Below are 19,681 nucleotides of genomic sequence, written 5' to 3'. Positions count from 1 at the left end.
ATTTATGAAAGAATGGGTCTTTATCTAAGGAGGAAACATAGGGAAAAGCCCTGGAGGTTCATAAAAATCAGTTAATCAAATACATGCTTGTCAAAAGAGAAATATTAATCACACAACAATGAAAGAAAAAGCAAGTGTGCAAGGCAACTTCCTTCCTTGGGTCATAGGTTCATAGATCTAGAGAATTAAAGGATCTTAGAGCCTAAGTAGTCCAACTCTTTCATTTAACACTTAAGCAAACTGAGATCCAAACTTGAGATGTGTCCTAAGGTCACAAGGAAAAATGCTGTTTCAGTGATTTCATGACAAAATGGTCATTGTCCTGATGTTTTCCACACAGAGTGATCCTGCTACTGCCTAGGATTAATATTTCATTTTTCCTAAGTCAAACTCCAGTATGACTGTTGACAGCTACATTTCTTTTGTTTCAATCAGAATTTGGAGGTCTCTTGAATAATACAAATTTCTTTACAATTAAATTTGGTTCAATAAGCATTTATTAAGTGCCTGCTATGTACTAAACATTGTATTAGGCTAGGAATAGAAAGGGGGGGGGATAATCCTTATTTCAGTAGAGCTCACATTCTAAATTAGCTAATTTTTAAAAAATTCAGAGTGATATATAAAGTATTCAGATTGTAGTTTGAACTATGTAGTTCTCCCTTCTACATCATGACTTTCTTCAATAGTTTCAATATATCAAGGGTCAGCATAAGAAACTAAATCAGATTTTTTTTTAATTTTCAAGAAGCTACAGATGATACTCAGTGATCATCAGATAACAGAAAAAGTTTAGAAACTCAGAAATGCATAAAGTATATGTATAGTATTGTATAATACCAGCATATTTTATCTTTTTTTTCTTATTGTTGTTCAGAGATTTTATTCTGATAGCTTTAATTACAGTGGTTCTTTGTTGAAATGAAAACTGAAAACAAGTATATAAAACAGTCAATTACTAATTATGTATTGAAAGCAGTAAGAGTTTCCATAGCAACAAATAAATCAGTTCTGAGTTTTACTGGAGATAAAGTTTAATAACTCCAGCTTCTTTAGTATTTATCAAAACATCAAAGAAAAAAAAAAACTAAAGTTCTTTTTTTTTTTTTTCAGATGGCAAATCTGACTCTTGTAAGTAATGATGGATAGTAAAGGACATTACACACATATACAGATGAGGAACTTTTGCAAGTTGCAAGGGACTGAATACTTCTAGAATGGAAAGACTCCCCAAACTCTCATACTCATTTTATTTTCTTTCAAAACCTAGACACTACAGAGAAATAAATGGTATTTTTGACTGTGTTTTTGATATATCCCATGAAACTTTGAGGCCATAATATAAGCTTTGCTTACTATGGGGAAGTTTTAAACAGAAACATTATATTTTTGGCCAAAATTAAAAGACTAGTTTTTAGTTGTTCAAATGTCAGAAAGTTTTTCTCAGTGTTTATAATGAGCTGCACCATTGTGTCCTTCATATTTTATCTTTTAATGCCATAATAATTCAGACTTCTCTGGTATGGAGAGGGGGCCAAAAATTTTATATGGATTTTCCAGATGGAAGTGGATAAGAAAACTGTATAGTAGTCTTGAATTATAATTTGAAAGACTTGTATTCAAAATTTTCTAAGTCATTTAGTCATTTAATCTCTCCGAGCTTCAGATCTTCATATTGCAGTACTTATCTCACAGGGTTATTATGAAAATTAAGTGAGATAATAGATAGATGGTTTTTGGATTAGCATGGGGGTGGAAAAGCTATAGGACAGAGAAAAGCCTGGTCATTTGCTGGTGTTAGCTTATGAGCAGTGCTCTAGGCAAGCACAAATGACCTTCTTCACGGATCCTTCTAATGAGGAGGCATTGGCCAGGGTCAAGAGCACGCTCCTAGGCAGTACCTTTCCAGTGGCAATGCTTGAGACCTCCCCTGGTGACAGGGCTCGGTCCCACACGGTCAGACCTGCCAGGTTTCCCACAAAAGATTCAGAGCTGTCAAAACCTCCGCCCATGGTATCTTGCTCCTGTCCCAACACCAGGATTCCTCCAGGAGGGATTTCATAGTCCTCCCTGAACCTGGAGCCAGTGGCCACCAGCCTCCTGTCCACATAGAACCAGTATTTGCCTTGGATGGAAGACCAAATTACACACATATGGTGCCACCTGCTGTCCAGAAGCAGTTCCACTGGCAGTTCCCTGAAGGCTGGGTCTCCTATTACAAAGTGGATAGTGCCATATATCAGCGTGTCTCTACCGTGCAGCACCAACTTGTTGTCATTTTCTTCAGTGGCATAGGAAAGTAGGGTACCCAGGTAGCTGGAGGAGGTCCGGACCCAGGTACAGATAGAGAGTTCCCGGAGCCCAGTGAGGAAACCTGGGCTGAAGGTGACCACATTCTCAGTAGAAGTGTTGGGGAAAACAAGCATGGACCCTACATTGCAAACTGGAGATAGAGAAAGCAATCATCATATCAGGACTTGGTACCATTTATTCCCTTTCCCTTCCCCAAAGATTAACCATGAATTAAAACATTTTCCTAATTTGGGCATTCAAGACCCTCCATGGTTTCTAAATTCATTTCATATGACTCTCCCAGTCTTATTGTGTAGTAATCTTCCTTTACTTATTTTATGTTCTAGTCAAATCAGATTGGTCACAATTGCCTTCCATGCCTTTATATGTTGTCTCACAAGTCTGGAATAGACTTCCTCTCTTTGCTTCTTTCAGTGTACAGTGCAGGGAATACCTTTTCCATGAGTTCCTACCTGATCCCCAAATCAGGGGTAATTCCCCCCAACCTGGTTCTATTCTTTCCAGCACTAAGATCTAGGATTGGAAGACTCTGAGCTAGAAGGATCTCAAAGTCCCCTGCCCTCACTGTAATTATAGTTTAGGAAAAGTATAAAGTGACTTACCCAGAGTAACACAACATGACTGATTCTTGTCAGAGCCAGTAATCAAAGTCAAGTTCCTATAATGCTGATTCCTGTGCTCCTTTCACTACATTATGCTACCTTTCTGGTTTGTTTGGTTAAGACCATGCTTTTGTGTGCTTGGAAGTCTAACTTTAGTGACGTAGAGAGTCAGTTATAGTCTTAGAGCATTGACTGGAACACTGTGATTAGTTGCTGTAAGAGATATTACCAGAACCCAGTTCTTCATGACTTCAAGAACAGTTCTTTGTTCTCTGTGCCATGCTTTCATTGGAATCTTTCACTGGCTCTCTCATTATATTCTAACTTATATTGTGTTTATTTCATGGCTAAGTCTTAGCCCCTACTAGAGTGTGAGTTTCTTGACATAAGGAATTTGTTTTATTTTTCATTTTTGTGTCCCTAGTGCAGGGCCTTACACAATGTAAACTTGTCTTAAATGTTTATTAAATTGAATTAAATTTCAATTGTTTTCCCCAGGAACTGGCTAGGATTCTGATAAGGAAAGGCAGAAGTAACATATACAAGTACCATTTGTCACTGTACTTTCTTCCAGGAGGGGTGAACAGGAAGAGATGAAGGAGTTGGTTACTGGGTCAGATACCCACCACATCAAACTGACTAGGTGGCCAGCATGCATCAGAATTCCAGCTGAAACTATTCATTATCTTGGAGCAGGGGCCATTGGTGGAAAACATGTCTCTGTGGCCATACTCCCATTTTTGTCTCCAAACCTGTCCACATTACATTGTTTGAAAGGGATAGCAGAGTAGACGAATCCTTTTATTACTTAGATCAGAAATAATAGGCATAAATTCTAAGTTGTTTCTATAGATCTCAAGGAATTCCAGGAAATAAAGACATATCCTAGGCATGTGCAGGATATCTGCATTTTATGCTCAGGAAGAAGTGGAGAAATAACCCTTGCAAGGACAAGGGAGTATCTGTGGGCAAGGATAGCTAAAGAGTTTAACACCACTTAGAACCAAGGAAACTGTGGTCTGATTTTGAGGATGTGGTTACAGCTTTGAATACTTCTTACTGGATTTTTGTGGGAAGGAAATGGCATGCATTGTATGGAAACAGAATAGCATCCCAGTTGGCAGAGTCAGGACTCTTGCCCTTGACTAGGAGGTTTATCTATAAAGCTTAATTAGTTATGAAAGCTGTGGACCAAAATCTAGAGTAAATGGCACCTCTTCAACCATACTTACACCTTTGATTCAATATTCATTCCAACCAAAAAGCATGTCATAAGGACATAAAGACAAAATGAGACAAGCCTTTTCTCAAGGAGGTTACATTCACCTTCAGAAAAATGACACATATAACATATATATGACCATATATGTGTGGGTATATATACATATATGTATATAAATATAAATATATGTAAAACATGATCATTTAAAGGGGAGGGAGAGAGAACCAACAACAAAGAGGATCAAGTTGCTTTAATTCTGTCGTTTCACCCTTCCTGGAATAAAGCATCATGTCTGCTCTCCTGATACTTCTCATAGGTGTTGGCTCATGAGTTGAGCCTTGAAGCATGTCTTTCACGTACATGAGAAAAAAAGAATGAATACGGTTACTTACTTTCTCCTGTCTTTTGGGAAGCCTGGGGTTGCTTTGGCTCCTTCAGAACCTCATCTACACTGGGAGGTGTCTGTCTGACAGATTGTGTGTTTGGTTCTTTCTCTTCCAGAGGAGGTCTCCTCAAATCTTGAAACAATTTCTGGGTTCCTGTTTGGGTTCCTAGCTCCAGCCTGTCCTGATGCAGCTTTTTCCTGTGCCTGTGCTTGGTGTGGAGCAGCTGCTGGCCTGGCTGCTGCTTCTCCTTCAAAGGCTGAGGCAAGCCTGGAGAAGAGGTGACTGAGCTGGGGGAGAAGGCTGCTTGTTGCAAAGCTTTCTGCAGCTGCTCTGCTACGGCATTCAGTCTGGCCCCTTGCTGCTGAGTCACGTTTTGTAGCTCCTTTATTGCTGTCTGCACATGAATTTGGCTATTCCGAAGGGTACTAATATCCTGTGTGATGGTCCCGGTGAGATTGGCAAGGAGGGTACTCTGCTCCTTCTGTTTCATTTTTTCCTGGGAGCTCTGCTTCCTCTTTTCATTTAAGGATCTTTCAAAGGCCAGGAGCTTAGAGTCGGCCTTTCTGAATCTTCTCTGAATCTTCTTCATCCAGGCCTTCAAGTGGTTCAGATCCGTTTGCACCGCTGCCTGGGTTTCGCTGACAGACATAGCTAGGGTGTGATGCTCTTCTGTCAGGTTTTGGAATCTGGTGTTGATGTTATAGGAAACATTATAGTTTTCTGCAATCCCCTGGAGACGTATTAGGGTCACCTCTTGAAATCTCCGGAACTGCAAACAACAAACACAGCTCTTACCCATTTGTGGTATCAAGAGTGTGGACCAATTTGTTTAAAGGTCTAGTGAACTTCCCTTACCATCTGTGTTTTTAAAGAAAGCTTTTCACTTGGGATAGTTTATGATGTTGTCTATTGTTCTTAAGCTTTCATAATATCCCAATAGCGACCATAATATCTATATTCTCTAACCCAGAGATATCTTATGGCTAGGCATATGTCCCAAGAAGATCAAAGACAGAAAGAAATGTCCCATATACAACAAAATATTCATAGAAACATCTTTTATGGAAACAAATAATTGGAAATAGATTAGAGTCCCATTAATTGAGGGATGACTGAATATTGTGGCACATGAAAGTAATAGAATATTACTGTGTCATAAAAAAACACTAAGACTATGAAGAATTCAGAGAAGCTTGGGAGGACATGTAAACTAATACAAAATGACATCAATAGGTATAGGAAATGATATACAAGATGACTACAACAATGGAAATGTAAAGAACAGAACAACCAGAAACTGATTTATAATTACCAAGCTTGTGCCTGAAGAAAAGATGAAGGAAAAAAAAAATACCTCCTCTATTTACTGAGATAAGGCACTAAGGAGGTGGAACATTGCATATATTGTTATGTTCAATGTGTTGGTAAGTTTTATTGAACTTCTTTTTTGATTACAAGAGGTAGTTCTCTGGGTATAATTAAAAAAAAAAAAAAAGAAAAGAAAAGAAAAGAAAAGAAAATCGCCCCTAATGAACTATGTCTATTTACCTGTTCTTCTAGTCTTCTGAGTCTCTCGAAAAATGGTTTTCTTTGTCTTGATTCATCAGCTTTCTGCAGATAGATTCCCTGTAGATAGAAAGTTATAAGAACCAAGAAAAGAGACATATATTTAGCCTTCCAGCAGCCCATTCTTTAAAAAAAAAAAAAAGGGGGGGAGGGAATTCAATTTCTGCAGTCTCTATAGTAGTACTTGGATGAGCCTAAGACAGGAGTCTGAATAGGAGTCTGTTTTATATATCTCATTCCACACTACTCTCCACCCACCTCCTCATTTTGGCCTGTTTTTCTTATTCTTTTTAATTCTCAAATTCTGGCTAAGAGTTGGGTTCTTCATGCTACCTTAAAGGAAATCAGTGATTTTCCTTTAAACAAATGGAATCTGCAGACTCTAACATTCCCCAAAGAGTAAAGTTTAAAACAGGCAAATTCTTTCCTTGAAAAATAATTGGCCTGGATGTAAGCCCTTGTCTAGCTCATACTCATTTAGTGTCATTCTGGGATTTTTCACCATTAATAGTGATCATATTGTATCTGTTTTTGCTCTACTTTCTACTTTGTGAAATAACTGATTCACACATGTTTCCATGCTTTTCTAAATTACAAATTTGGGGGAAAAAAAAGTTGTTTCTATTCAGTTCCTCTGCTTCCTAACTACCCACTCTCTCCTTAATTCCATAAAAACAGATGTTATGGTACTGTTTTTATGGTTGTTACCATTGCAGTGAAGATGAGCTTTGAATAATAGGTAAAAGCTGAGTAAGAAGGAAGGGAAGTCATCCCCAGGAACATGCATAGGCAAAAGCACAAAAATAAAGGAGTGATAGAAAGTAATTTTTTCAGAGTGGTAGAAAGTACTTCACTTTGACTAGAATACAGCATAAGTGATAGGCAGCAATATTAACAGGGCCGGAAAGGTAAGGTTATTATCAGAATATAGAGGGCCTTGAATGTCATACAAAAGAGTGTAAAATATGTTTTTAGATAGTATTAATGAAGATTTCTAAGCAGAGAAGTGACATGACTGGAGTGGTGCATAATAATAATAACAGTCAATATTTCTATCATATTTCCTTAAACAGTCTTGTAAGGTCTGTAGTATAAGTACTATAATTTTCCCCATCCCCCTTTTAATAAAAGGATATGGGGAAAAAAAAGAAAATAACAATAAATCTCTTTTTGGGACAAAGGAAGTCACTCAGAAAAGTGGCTTGGTCATTGTTACATAGCTAGTAAGTGTCAGAGTTGAGATTCAAACATTTCTCCCCTCTTTCCATGATGTGTCATCAGTATGTAGCCTCACATGCAAGTGGAAGATAGTCTGCATGGAATTATGGATAAATTAGCGATAAGAAGGCATGGCATGGCGGCTTCCTTAGGAAGCTGTTTGCAATAAGCCACTGACCTAATTGGTAATGAAGGTCTGTAGTAAAATGGTTTCAGTGGCAATAGAGAACAGGAAACAGATTGAAAAATATTGCAAAGATAGAATCAACAGACCTTGCTAACTGATTATGCTATGAGAGTGTAACTCTGGGGACTGCTACACAGGCTTGTGGTCTGATGAGGCAGACTTAAAAGGTCCCAAGTTTGTAGTAAATATGCACTTGAGAATGTGGTTAGGAAATGCACACTAGCTTGTGATTATTTCTGCAGTTAAAGATTGAAAACTCTATAACAATGAGCTGAGGGCTTGGCTCCTAGCCTTCTGCTAGAAAGGTTCCTCTATCTTCAGTGGCTTCCCAGAGCTGTCTGTGCTCCTATGACTCCAACAATGTGACACAAAGAAATGCAAAGAACAGAGTTAAACACAGATTTTTATGAGAAGAACAATCTAATACAATCTTTAACAGAATAAAAGGACATGGATATAAGCTCTTCTGCAGAAAGACAAGCATGGGGTAAGAAATACCAATTAATCTCTATTACCACTGACAGCCTGAATAATCACCCATCATAAAGATAATCTCAAACCTCATAGCTCCTCTCTTTTGCTTTCACTTTGTAGAGTATTCCCTGAAAGCTTAAGTTTGAGGAATGGATCTGTAGATGTTAATGTTGCCAGGTAACAGTACTATTCTCTAACTCTCTGTGGGGGCAAAAGAAAAGGGATGAAATCGAAATCATACCTCTCCCCTCACAAGGAGTCAATTTTCCTCTCTTTCAAGAGATCCTTAAAAAATCTGGTAGGGGTAGGAGTGAGAAGGGAACTCTGTTTCCTCTTTCCTCCTTTTTCAAGGCAGCCAGACCAAACCTTGACAGAAGGGCTGTTATATGAAGTAAGAAAGAGAATAAGTTAAAGCTATAAATACCAAAAGTTTCAAATACTATGGACCCAATCTCCCACATTTGAAATCTTGGCATTGTTTTTTTAAAACACCAACTCAAGTGTCATCTCCTCCATGAAACTTGACAGAATCCTTGGTCTATACTACTCTTAGGTATTAGCAGCTCTGTCTTTGTGAAGTGAGTTAGGGTTCCTTTAAGAAACTATTGCTATAGATCTGTGATTCCTTTCAGATTCTCAGCCCCTCCTGGCTGAGGGATATCCTCCCCAGACAAGTTGTCTTTCCAGGATGCCAGAGCCTTCGATTCAATTACAAATCCTGCTCAAAAAGCATCCCTTTGAATTCCAATAGGAGATCCAGGTTTGTCCCAGCCCCCACTGGGTTTGAGGCAACTTAGGCTCTCCCAGTCCCCACTGCTTGGGCTTCCCAACCTCCTATCAAGATATCCAATATAATAATCCTCCATCAACTACAGTCTTTGCAGATGCACTTCAGTGGTTCACTCAACTACCCTTCTGTCCTGCATTCTAAGTGCAAAACTCCATTTTCCATAGATCTGCCACTATAGAAGTCAGGCTCTGGGTAAACTGATTTCTATCTAACAAATTTTCCTTTGCAACTAATATTCAGGAATGAGTGAATTCTTTCACTCCTAAAACCTGTGGCCGATTTAAAGGGAATTCTTAACAACTATCTTATAGCCACTAATCTAGACCACTAAGAATCTAGACCACTCAAACAGCATCATTTGCACTGTAGTTATTTGACTATGGGTCATATTCCTCTCGTAGATTGTAAGGTTCAAGAGGACAGGGATTGTAATGTCTAATCTTTATATCTTTGCTCTAAAACAGGGCTTCTTAAACTTTTTTCCACTTGTGATGCCTTTTTACCTAAGAAATTTTTACATGCCTTTGAGTATATATATAAATTTGGTATAAAAAGAAAATATTTACTAATAATAAATCATAATTTTGCAATTCCCCCATTCCTCAACCTCATATGGGATCAGGAACCAAAGATTAAGAAGCCTTACTCTAGAACAGTGCTCTGATTACATTGAGAGCTTGGTAAATGTCTGCTGAGTTGAACTTAAAAATGCAAATAATAGCTGGAACCCAAGAAGGTACATGAAATAAGAGCCAGATAAAAGGACTGTGCTTCAGACTGCTGGGTTCTGTGTCCAGGTCACTACATGAAACAGAGGGAAAACACTTCACCTCCTTAGGCTTCCAAGGTTCAGTACTTTAAAGAGGAACAATAACAAAATACTTATCTTTTTAACAGAATTAGTACTAAACTCACATCCTAGGCTCAAATGTATGGCAGTTTCAAAAGGCCAAGAAGGTGAAGGGCAGTTATAACAATGGACAAAATGATCATGATAATGATAGTGATGATAATAATACAAATGTAAACATCATTCTGAAATTATCCAGAAGTCAATCTTCAGGCAATTCACTTTTCTAGAATGTAAACAGAAAAAGCCCAGGAAAGTTTTTTAATGCCAAATTACTGTCAAAAGCTTTTGCTTTGTGGGGAATGCTTGTTATCCTAGCAAGTCACTCCACAGTTATCAACACCTTCTGGCTCTCCGAAGACATTTGTGTGTAAATATTTTAAGCAAATTAGGAACAGCAATCTCATGACAGCATGAAAATTTGTCATCTGGCAACAGAGACTAAAATGTGGTGGTTGCTGGAGTTACAATGAACTAAGTTAAAATAGAGGATTATATTTACTATGTCTTGGACAATTAACCCTAATGGATTTTAGTTTCCTTATTTATATAGTAAGATGATTTTATGAGATACCCTTAAAGTCTAGGTTTAAACTTTTAAGTCTATGAACAATAACCCTAATGCCTCTGAAAAGTTTAAGAGGAAGTCATACAGTTCTGCCCACTAGCACCACCACAAACTTATCTCAGGTTTTAAGGGGTTTTTTTTTTGTTTGTTTGTTTCACAGACTCCCTTTGTTGGTCTGGCAAAGGCTATGTCCCCCTTCTGAGAATCACATTTTTGATTTCATAAAATAAAATACATAGGATTGAAATGAAAACCAATTATATTTAATTAAAAGATTTATTTTCCCTTCCCCATTCAAGTTCATGAACTTCATGAAATCTAATTGGTGAAATCCTTGGTCCATTGTAGTATCATAGAGTTAGAACCAAAAACCTTGTCCATTTTTGAGATGATGAAAGTGAAGGCTAAAGAGATTCAGTGATTTTCAGAGTTCCCACAAGTAGTAAGGCACAGAAATGGTCTTTTGGCTCCTACTTCAGTGTTCTTTCTATTTATTTGTTGTGTTTTCTTGTAGAATGTAAACCCTTTGAAGGCTGAAAATGCAGTATAATTTGTCTTCGTATTCCCAGTCCTAATTCTTACAATTAGCAAACCCTTACTAAATGCTCTTTGGATTGGATTGGATTTTGTGTAGGATCAAACAGATTTAGGACAAACATCTTTATTTGTTGGACAGCATTATACTATATTGTAGTATAGAAATGCCCATAATAGTAATAATGTGAACCACTACATAGCATTTCCAATCCCTCTATTTTTGTTCACTTGCATTTTTGATTTCCTTCACAGGTTAATTGTACATTATTTCAAAGTCTGATTTTTCCTATGCAGCAACATAACTGTATGGATATGTATACATATATTGTAGTTAACATATACTTTAACATATTTAACATGTATTGGTCAACCTGCCATCTAGGGGAGGGGGTGGGGAGAAGGAGGGGAAAAGTTGGAACAAAAAATTGTGCAACTGTCAATGCTGAAAAATTACCCATGCAGATATCTTATAAATAAAAAACTATATACCAATTAAAAAAATAAATGCCCAAAATAGTGCGTATAACACATCCATTCTAATAATGTCAAGAAATGATAAAAATAATATGCAGTATACACTTTGGGGAAAAGGTATGGGTCAGTCATATATAATAAGATCAAAAGATAGCAGATGGAATAACCCAGAGGTTCCTAGACTTTCTCAGTTCACTGGATAGTTAGTGTCTTAGTAATTTTTTATGGTGTCCACAGACAAAAAAAAAACAACACCTGATGATTCCATTTATTAAGTAGCTAGATAGAAACAATAAATGTTTATGATCTGACAATTTAATTACCATGTAAAAAATTAACTGAAAGAAAAAAGTATATTTTTGATGTAATATGATTTTAGGAGGAGGGAGGGAGGCTTCTGTTCTAACAATAAATCAGTAATCCTAAATCTTCTGGTTTTGGGGTCTGCCTTAGGGACTTCTCAGAACAACAATCTGTCTGATTTTGAATAGACCACTTCTCAATTCATTACTGACTGTCAGATAGTTGTTTCTGGTCTCAGGATAATCCCAGGAGCCAAACTCCTGAGACAGTTGGACTCTGTTAGTGAGAACCAAATTCCTCAGAGCACTTCTGAGTTGTAGAATTAGCATGTCAATGATTGAAAACTGGATAAATGGGCTCCTTGCTTCTGTTTCTCTGCTGAATTCTCTTAGAATTTCAGTCTACTTGTAATTGCATTAAAATTACAATAATTGCCCTGCAAATTCTTTTGAGATGCCTTGCAACACTGGTTTATGACCCCAGACTTTTGGGATCCCCCTTCCCAACTTCAACATTTTTATTTCATTCTTAAATAATCACAATTATTAATAGAATATATGTTCTGTTGGGCACTGCATGTCTTCTCAAATGTTAGAATCAGAGAGGATATTATAACTACCCTTGTTTCTTGTTGGATATTGATTTTCACTCCTTTGTTGTTGTGCTGTTTCAGTTATGCCCAACTCTCCATGACCCCCTTTGTTATTTCCTTGGCAAATAAACTTAAAGTGGTTTGCCATTTCCTTCTCCAGCTCTTTTTACAGATGAGCAAAGTGAGGGTTAAGTGATTCCCTCAGGCCTCACAGTGAGTGAACGCCGAGGTGGATGAGGTTAGTAGTAGTGAAAAGGTGTGAGAATTGGGATGGGAAACTTCCCTTCTAGTTGCAGACCAAAGAGCCGATGGGAAAGTGTTATGGGCCAGAACTTGAACAAGGTGCTAATGCTTATGTACCTAGTTCACACCTTTAAAGGAGCTCACACCTTAGTTCACACATTCACACCTTTAGAGAGCATATATAAGGAGGAGTTCACAAGCCACAGAAGGGCAAGCCCACTCTTGGACTTCGGGAAATTCACAAGTCAGAAGCCACAAGCCCACTCTCTTGGAGGCAGAGTCAGATTCATTCCAACTTCCACCTTTGTGCTGACTGGGGACTTTGGGAAATTCAGAGCTAGTATTCAGTCGAGGAGATTTACAAGTCGGGCAGAAAGAAGGAAAGCAGAGAAGTAGTGTCAGGGGAACGCTGAAACCAAGATCCAGAAGGCTTCCAGAAAACTACTTGAGCCCCATGTGAAGGAGAAAAGATTTGGAAAGAAACAGTAAAGGATCTGGACTTTAACTCTTAGCTGCATTTGAGGTGATTATTACTCTGAACTGAAAGGAAGGCTGCTTCCAGAAGCTCCCCAAGAAACCTGCTCCCAGAGAACATTATAATTTAGAGAAGAGAACATTACAGGAAAGAATTCACGAACCCAAAATCTGTGGCAAAAAAAGGAATTTTATTGTTTACTATGAAGGAAGCTTTCGTAGTAGGCAAAACTCCTCATTAGAAATTTGGCAAAGGTGGATTAACGGACCCCTGTTTTGTGGGTAAATCTTGGCCTGGGGACTGGGGAGCAGTTTGAACTATCAGGCTGAGATCTCTGGGAGTTGTCCTGGACAAACCAATAGAGGGTTCAACTAGTCCAAAACTCCCTACCCTTGTGCTGAATCCCAAGGGGGTGCAGGGGAAACAAACCTCTCCATTTGGTTCCCTGAATCCCGAACCTGCCACTAGACCTTATCATTTAACTCCCAGACCACCAGAAACCCTAATCTCATTTTGGTCCCCTAAATGTAAACCTTATCACCATGACTACCAGGAATTGAGAGCATTCAAACCGAATCATTTCGAGATTTTACAATAACAAATAAAGATATAGTTAAAGAAAAAGTTGCCAGTGTTCCTCCCCTCCTGTTTTCCACCACCTCATAATTAGCATTTAAATACCTCTTTTAAAAGCAATTTATTCTTTTATTTCTGGGGTAGATTTCTGAAGTTAGAATGTAAGCCTGCATTTCCCCAAACATTGGGAGAAAAGGCCAGGCTGGGGGGGGGGGGTTCAGGCTATTTAATTTTGTGTTTTTCTATTTTTACTTTGCACTCCTTTTACTGACAAATATCTTGTCAGATGGAAGAGGCCCTTTTTCTCGAGATCATAATAAACCCTTTTTTGCTTTTTCTTACTCTGAGAGTCTCTGATTGTTTTTGTGGTTGCTACTGTCCCACACAGGGGGGACCATGAATTTGGATGGGAAAAAATTACAGCTTTATTTTTACTAACCTCTGATATTTATGATTTTCTTCAATTATTTAAAAACATCACTCTGAGAAGAGGTCCATAATAACACTCCAGATCTCTGCCAAGGAAATCTCAAACTCGATCACGAATTGGAAATATTTATTGCAAATACAATTTAAATTTTTGTAAGTGTTTTTACGCAAGCTGGTAAAAGAGGCTTGTTTACGAATTGGAAATGTTTGAAACGAATAAACAACTAAATAAAATGGTCATTCTTGTGTATTAAATAGAACAGAGCTGGGTTACTTGTTTAAGTGTGGCACCATCTGGTGGACTATTTAAATATTGCACTCATAATTAAAAGCAGGATGAGTAAGGCTTAACTCAAAAGCTCCCTGTAGATTTAAGAGAAAAACAAGCTACATAATAAAATATTACAAAAGGAGTCTCTGTGTGTTGAATTCATTCTCATTAATTGACACATGGATTAAGAACAACTAATTAATCCTTATAAGAATATACAGCTAAAATCTATGGTTATGCATCCCCATTTCTAGTCCAGCTGTCCCATATGTGGAGTCCCCACTGGTGCTCTCCACTTGGGGCCCCCTTTCCTTACATTAATTCCATTTGATAGTTTCCATGTGTGTTACTTTGTTGCTGACATATCCCTCCTCCTTCTGCTGTTTCATGTCTCCTCCCCTTCTGGAAAGAGTCTTCTTGCCTCCAAACTATAATTTTCTAAATTGAAATAATATCCTAATGCAAGAAGAGTATACATGCTCCTCAGGCCTGCTCAAGTATTTTGAACACAAATACAAATTTAACAATAGGACTTGAGAGACATTGAGGAAAAACTAAAAACAAGCAAACAACAACGACAAAAAACAAATCCAACCATCCAAGAAAAATAAGAATTAAAAAAAAATTTTAAAGCTTATTTTCAAAACATATGCACAGACAATTTGACAACATTGACCCTTGCATAGCCTTGTGTTTCAGATTTTCTCCTCTTTCCCCCCACCCCTTCCCCTAGATGGCAGGCAAATTAATTCATGTTATACATGTTAAAATATATGTTAAATCCAATATGTAGAAACATATTTATACAATTCTCTTGCTGCACAAGAAAAATCAGACCAAAAAAAAGTAAATGAGTAAGAAAACAAAATGCAAGCAAACAAGAAAAAGAGGGAGAATTTTATGTTGTGGTTCATACTTAGTTCCCACAGTCCTCTGTCTGGGTATAGATGGCTCTCTTTATCACAAGATCATTGGAACTGGCATCAATCATCTCCTTGTTGGAAAGAGTCACATTCATCAGAATTGATTGTAGTATAATATTGTTGTTGCTTTGTATAATTGATGGGGGGTGAAACTGTGTCCCCTCTAATCTGTAAAAAATAATTATTCTGTCCCTTTGATTCCTGGCCTCCCAGACTCCAGAGTCTAAAAGAAGGTATATTTCCCTGGATGGGCTTTTCTAAGGCAGATCACTCCCCCCCCTTTCCCATTGATCTTTTGGGAAACCAGCTCTTTATTCAGGAAGCCTTCAAAGTGATTTTCATTCAATTGGGAGATCTGGGTCTGATATTGAGTGACTTTGAAACTCCAAGTATCTAGGCCTGGGGGCATTGGCACTTTTCTTCAACTGGGAACTTTAGCCTCATACTCCTATAAAGGACAATTCTAAACTCCATTATTTTTGCAGAATGTCCAAAGCAGGATTATGCCTTGTCAAGGAAACTCTCCCTCCTTGGCACAGCTGCCTGCCAGGACTCCTGCCTGCTGTGAAGACATTCTCTTCTCAGTGTCAACCTCCATTGCCCTCTCAGGACCTTGCTACTGAGAAAGTCTGCTTTCCTAGCAAAGCTGACTTCTCTGTGCCAATAAAACTTCCTTTTTTGCCACTAATATTTCGGGATCATGAATTCTTTCACATTGAACCTGCATCAACCAAAAGGGGATTTTTATACCTCAACTCTCTGCACTGCCACTAGAACAGCATCATAATGATCTCCTGGTCCTGCTCATTTCACTCAGCATCAGTTCATGGAAGTCTCTTCAGGCTTCTCTGAAATCATCCTGCTGATCATTTCTTACAGAACAATATTATTCCATAGCATTCATATACCATAATTTATTCAGCCATTCTCCAACTGATGAGCATCCACTCCATTTCCAGTTTCTGGCCACTACAAAAAGGGCTGCCACAAACATTTTTGCATACGTGGGTCCTTTTCTCTTCTTTAAAATCTCTTTGGGGTATAAGCCCAGTAGTACCACTGCTGGATCAAAGGGTATGCACAGCTTGATAATTTTTTGAGCATAGTTCCAAAATGCTCTTCAGAATGACTGGATCCATTCATAGTTCCACCAACAATGTATCAGAGTCTCAGTTTTCCCATATCTCCAACATTTGTCATTATCTTTTCCTGTCATCTTAACCAATCTGAGAGGTGTATAGTGATTTCTCAGAGTTGTCTTAATTTGCATTTCTCTGATAAATAGTGATTTAGAGCATCTTCTCATATGATTAGAAATGGTTTTAATTTTTTGATCTGAAAATTATCTGTTCATATCCTTTGACCATTTATCAATTAGAGAATGCCTTGATTTCTTATAAATTTGAGCCTTTATCAGAACGCTTAAATGTAAAAATAATTTTCCAATTTGTTGCTTCTGATCTTAAAACAAGAAAATTATGAAAAAAGTTAACCATCTAGAAAAGAGATAGAGTTTCAAAGACAAAAATGATGCTTTGAAAATTAGAATTGGGCAAGGGGAAGTCAGTTAAGCTATGAGAGACCAAAAAATAACAAAACATAGTATAAAGAATGAAAAGATAGAAGAGAATGGGAAACATAAGAAAAATGACAGATCTGGAGAACAGATCAAGAAGAGAAAATATAAAAATTGGACTGCAACATTCTTTGTGGAAAACACAGGAACATTATTGCCAAATTTCAAAACTCATAGATTAAAGAGAACATTTTGTAAGAAGAAAAAAAAAACAATTCAAATATGCTGGAGCTACAATTAGAATTGTACAGGACTATCAGCTGCCACAAGTAAAGATGGCATTCTTTAGGATCATTCTTACAGGCAATCAAAAGAATTAGGGACTGTGACCAAAAATATATCCCAGCAAAATTTTCTATAATATTGATTGAGGAAAAAAAATGGACATTCAATAAACTTGCAGAAGTTCAAGACCTGAACTTAATAGAAAATTTAACATGTAACAGCCAATATCAAAGATTAATTTCAAAGAACTCATCATGGATGAATTGTTTATTTTTTTACATGGAAAATTTATGGTATATAATTATGACTGCCATCAGCAATATGACAGCTCAAAAGAAAGATTGGGGCAGCATTAAGGTAAAAATAAGCATTTACATCATGCAAATAAGGTGCAGAGGAAGAATGAGACACAGAGGCATTAGAGGGGAGAGGAGGTTTCTTAGTTTTGAAAATCTATTAACATAGGGAATGGATTAAATAGGCAACACTACATATATACCATGAAGGGCATAGCACCCTCCAAAATCTATAAAGAAATAAAGGAGGAAGGATGGGAGGACAGGGAAGCTGTTATGCCACAGTTCTCTTTTATTGTCCTAACTCAGTTTCTGCTTCTCAGTCCTGCAAAACTTCCCCTCCCTCTTTATCAGAATACTTGATAAGGGTAAAAGATCTTATGTTTTAGGGATATCAGAATGCTTCTCCCCATCCCAAGCTATCGGAACGTCAGATACTGTCTTATCGAGATGCCCCTCCCCAAGGTGCCTCCCCCGATTATGTCATCCCTCTCAGGAGGCTCACACTGCCCTGTCAGAGTCCCGTGCCTGCTCTAGTACCCTGATTCCGCCCCTGCCTCAGTTTATCCCAAGTCTGAGCCATCTGTATATATGTCATTGAGAATTCACATTGTTGGCTGGATTCTTGGAGATGATAGTCTTTCATGGATCCATTTGGTCCCAGTAAATCTCTCCCTTTAAATAAATTATTAAATACTCTCTAATCTCTATCTTGCCTCAGTTTCTCGGGCATTACAAAGCAAAGGATGAGGGAAGAAGAGTAGGCAGGGATCTGTGGTTGGGGAGAGGTTAAGTAATAGCGAGGCAAGTTGGAGCAGAATTGAAGCAAATTGTCAGCAGGGATAGGAAACAGATGTGTTTGTGTGTCTGTGTTGTGTACGTATGTATATGAAAGCAACATATGTATATATAAATATATCCCATAGCCTGCTTGGGGGTGGGGTGGGGATAAAAAGGGTAAAAAAGGTAAAAAAAAGGTGTGCAGCAGAGAACAAAAGAACTCTCCTGCTAATATACTTTCTTGAACTGGTATTTGTTGTTAAATGCTTTGAATCCTCCCAGATGTTGTGTTAGGCACAGGACAATGTTCTCTTTTGTTTTGTTTCATTTTTGGGGTATTCCTTTTGTTTTTCTTTTTTCTTATTTTATTTCTTTAAGTAAATTTGGGAGAAAACCCCAAACACCAGGATTGTAAATGAAAGCAACTAATGAGGGAAAGGAAAGGGGGAACCCCATTTCTCGGCACATAGATAATAAGATAATCCCATGAGGCGCAGTGTCCCCTGTAAATGAATTTACCTAGATTGATAAATGGTTTATTGTAGAAATCTGGAAGTAAAGCTCAGTTAGAAAGACGCCAGGGCCAGAGGTGGCTGCTGGGTGGGCAGGAACCCTTACATGGCTGGAAGGTACCATGTGTTGGGGGGAGGGCTCCTTTCTTTTATACTTAGAAGATGATGGGCGGTACCCCTAACTTCTCGGCTCAGATCCGGTGGGGGCGGGGAAGCTGAGCTGATGGTGGGGCTGGGCCCAGATATTTAAAGGGTACCTTTGACCAGGATTTGTGAATCCAGGTCAGCCTTGGGTTGGGCAATTAGAAAGGAATCTTAAAGGGACCTCAACCCCCATCACAATTATATTGAAAGTTATCAAAATAGTTGCTTTTTAGCAAGTTCATGGATTCTGTTTAAAGAGCTCCTGCTCTAAGTGATTTCAAAAAAGCCTGGAAAGATTTGCATGAATTGATGCTAAATGAGATGAGTAGAACCCAGAGAACTTTGTACATAAGAAAATTATGTGATGATCACTGTGATGGACTTGGCTCTTTTCAACAACGAATTGATTCAAGTCCATTCCAACAGACTTGTAATGAAAGCCACCCACATCTAGAGAGAACTGTGGAGACAGAATGTGGATCAGAGGATAGTGCTTTCACTGTTTTTGTTTTTTCTCTCTCTTTTTCTTTCACCTTTTGATCTGATTTTTCTTGTGCAGCCTGACAAATAAGGAAATATGTCTGGAAGAACTGCACAGGTCTAACCTATATTTAATTACTTGGTCTCTATGGGAGAGGATGGGGAAGAGCGAGGGAGAAAAATTTGTAGTAGAAGGTTTTGCCAAGGTTGAAGGATGAAAATTATCTTTACATGTATTTGGAAAAATAAAAAGCTACTAAAGCTTTCAAGTTCCAGATTCTTTCCTTTACCCTCGCCCCCAGCCCCTATTAAGAAATTACATGTGATATATTGTATTTAATTTATACTTTAACATATTTAACATGTATTGGTTAACCTGCTATGGGGGAGGGGGAAGGAGGGGAAAAATTAGAACAAAAGGTTTGGCAATTGTCAATGTAGTAAAATTATCCATGCATATATGTGGTAAATAAAAACTATTAAAAAAAAAAAAAAAGAAATTACATGTGAAATTATTTTTAAAAATAGCTGTCCCAACAGCTACAATAGCGGGAAGAAGGCCCCCAAGGCTCCACTGCACAACAGTCCCCTCCTCTCGCGAGCTCCAAACTCACGCCCGTGTTCTCGCGAATGTTCGGAAAAGGTGTATACACATTTGCTGATTCGTCA

The 19,681-nt window shown here is 38.0% G+C and overlaps 1 protein-coding gene across 2 annotated transcripts in view; it reads right to left on the bottom strand.

The window, feature by feature from the left end:
• Window positions 1–1,170: 1,170 nt before the first annotated feature.
• Window positions 1,171–19,681, bottom strand: part of PTX4 (pentraxin 4) — a 32,959-nt gene continuing 14,448 nt past the window's right edge. Inside the window, exons 2-5 of one of the 2 annotated variants that reach the window (XM_074279628.1) lie at window positions 8,210–8,347; window positions 6,072–6,149; window positions 4,530–5,292; window positions 1,171–2,443 (exon numbers count right to left, since the gene is read on the bottom strand). In XM_074279628.1, coding sequence (XP_074135729.1) covers window positions 1,803–2,443; window positions 4,530–5,172 — 1,284 coding nt within the window. In that variant the 5' untranslated portion in view covers window positions 5,173–5,292; window positions 6,072–6,149; window positions 8,210–8,347 and the 3' untranslated portion in view covers window positions 1,171–1,802. Of the gene's footprint in view, window positions 2,444–4,529; window positions 5,293–6,071; window positions 6,339–8,209; window positions 8,348–19,681 lie in introns of those variants that run through there. The other variant, XM_074279627.1, reaches the window with a different exon arrangement.

Source organism: Sminthopsis crassicaudata, chromosome 1, assembly GCF_048593235.1.
Source record: "Sminthopsis crassicaudata isolate SCR6 chromosome 1, ASM4859323v1, whole genome shotgun sequence".
Lineage (NCBI taxonomy): Eukaryota > Metazoa > Chordata > Mammalia > Dasyuromorphia > Dasyuridae > Sminthopsis > Sminthopsis crassicaudata.
The sequence above is the reverse complement of the archived record's forward strand: the minus strand, read 5'-3'. Positions and strand labels throughout refer to the sequence as shown.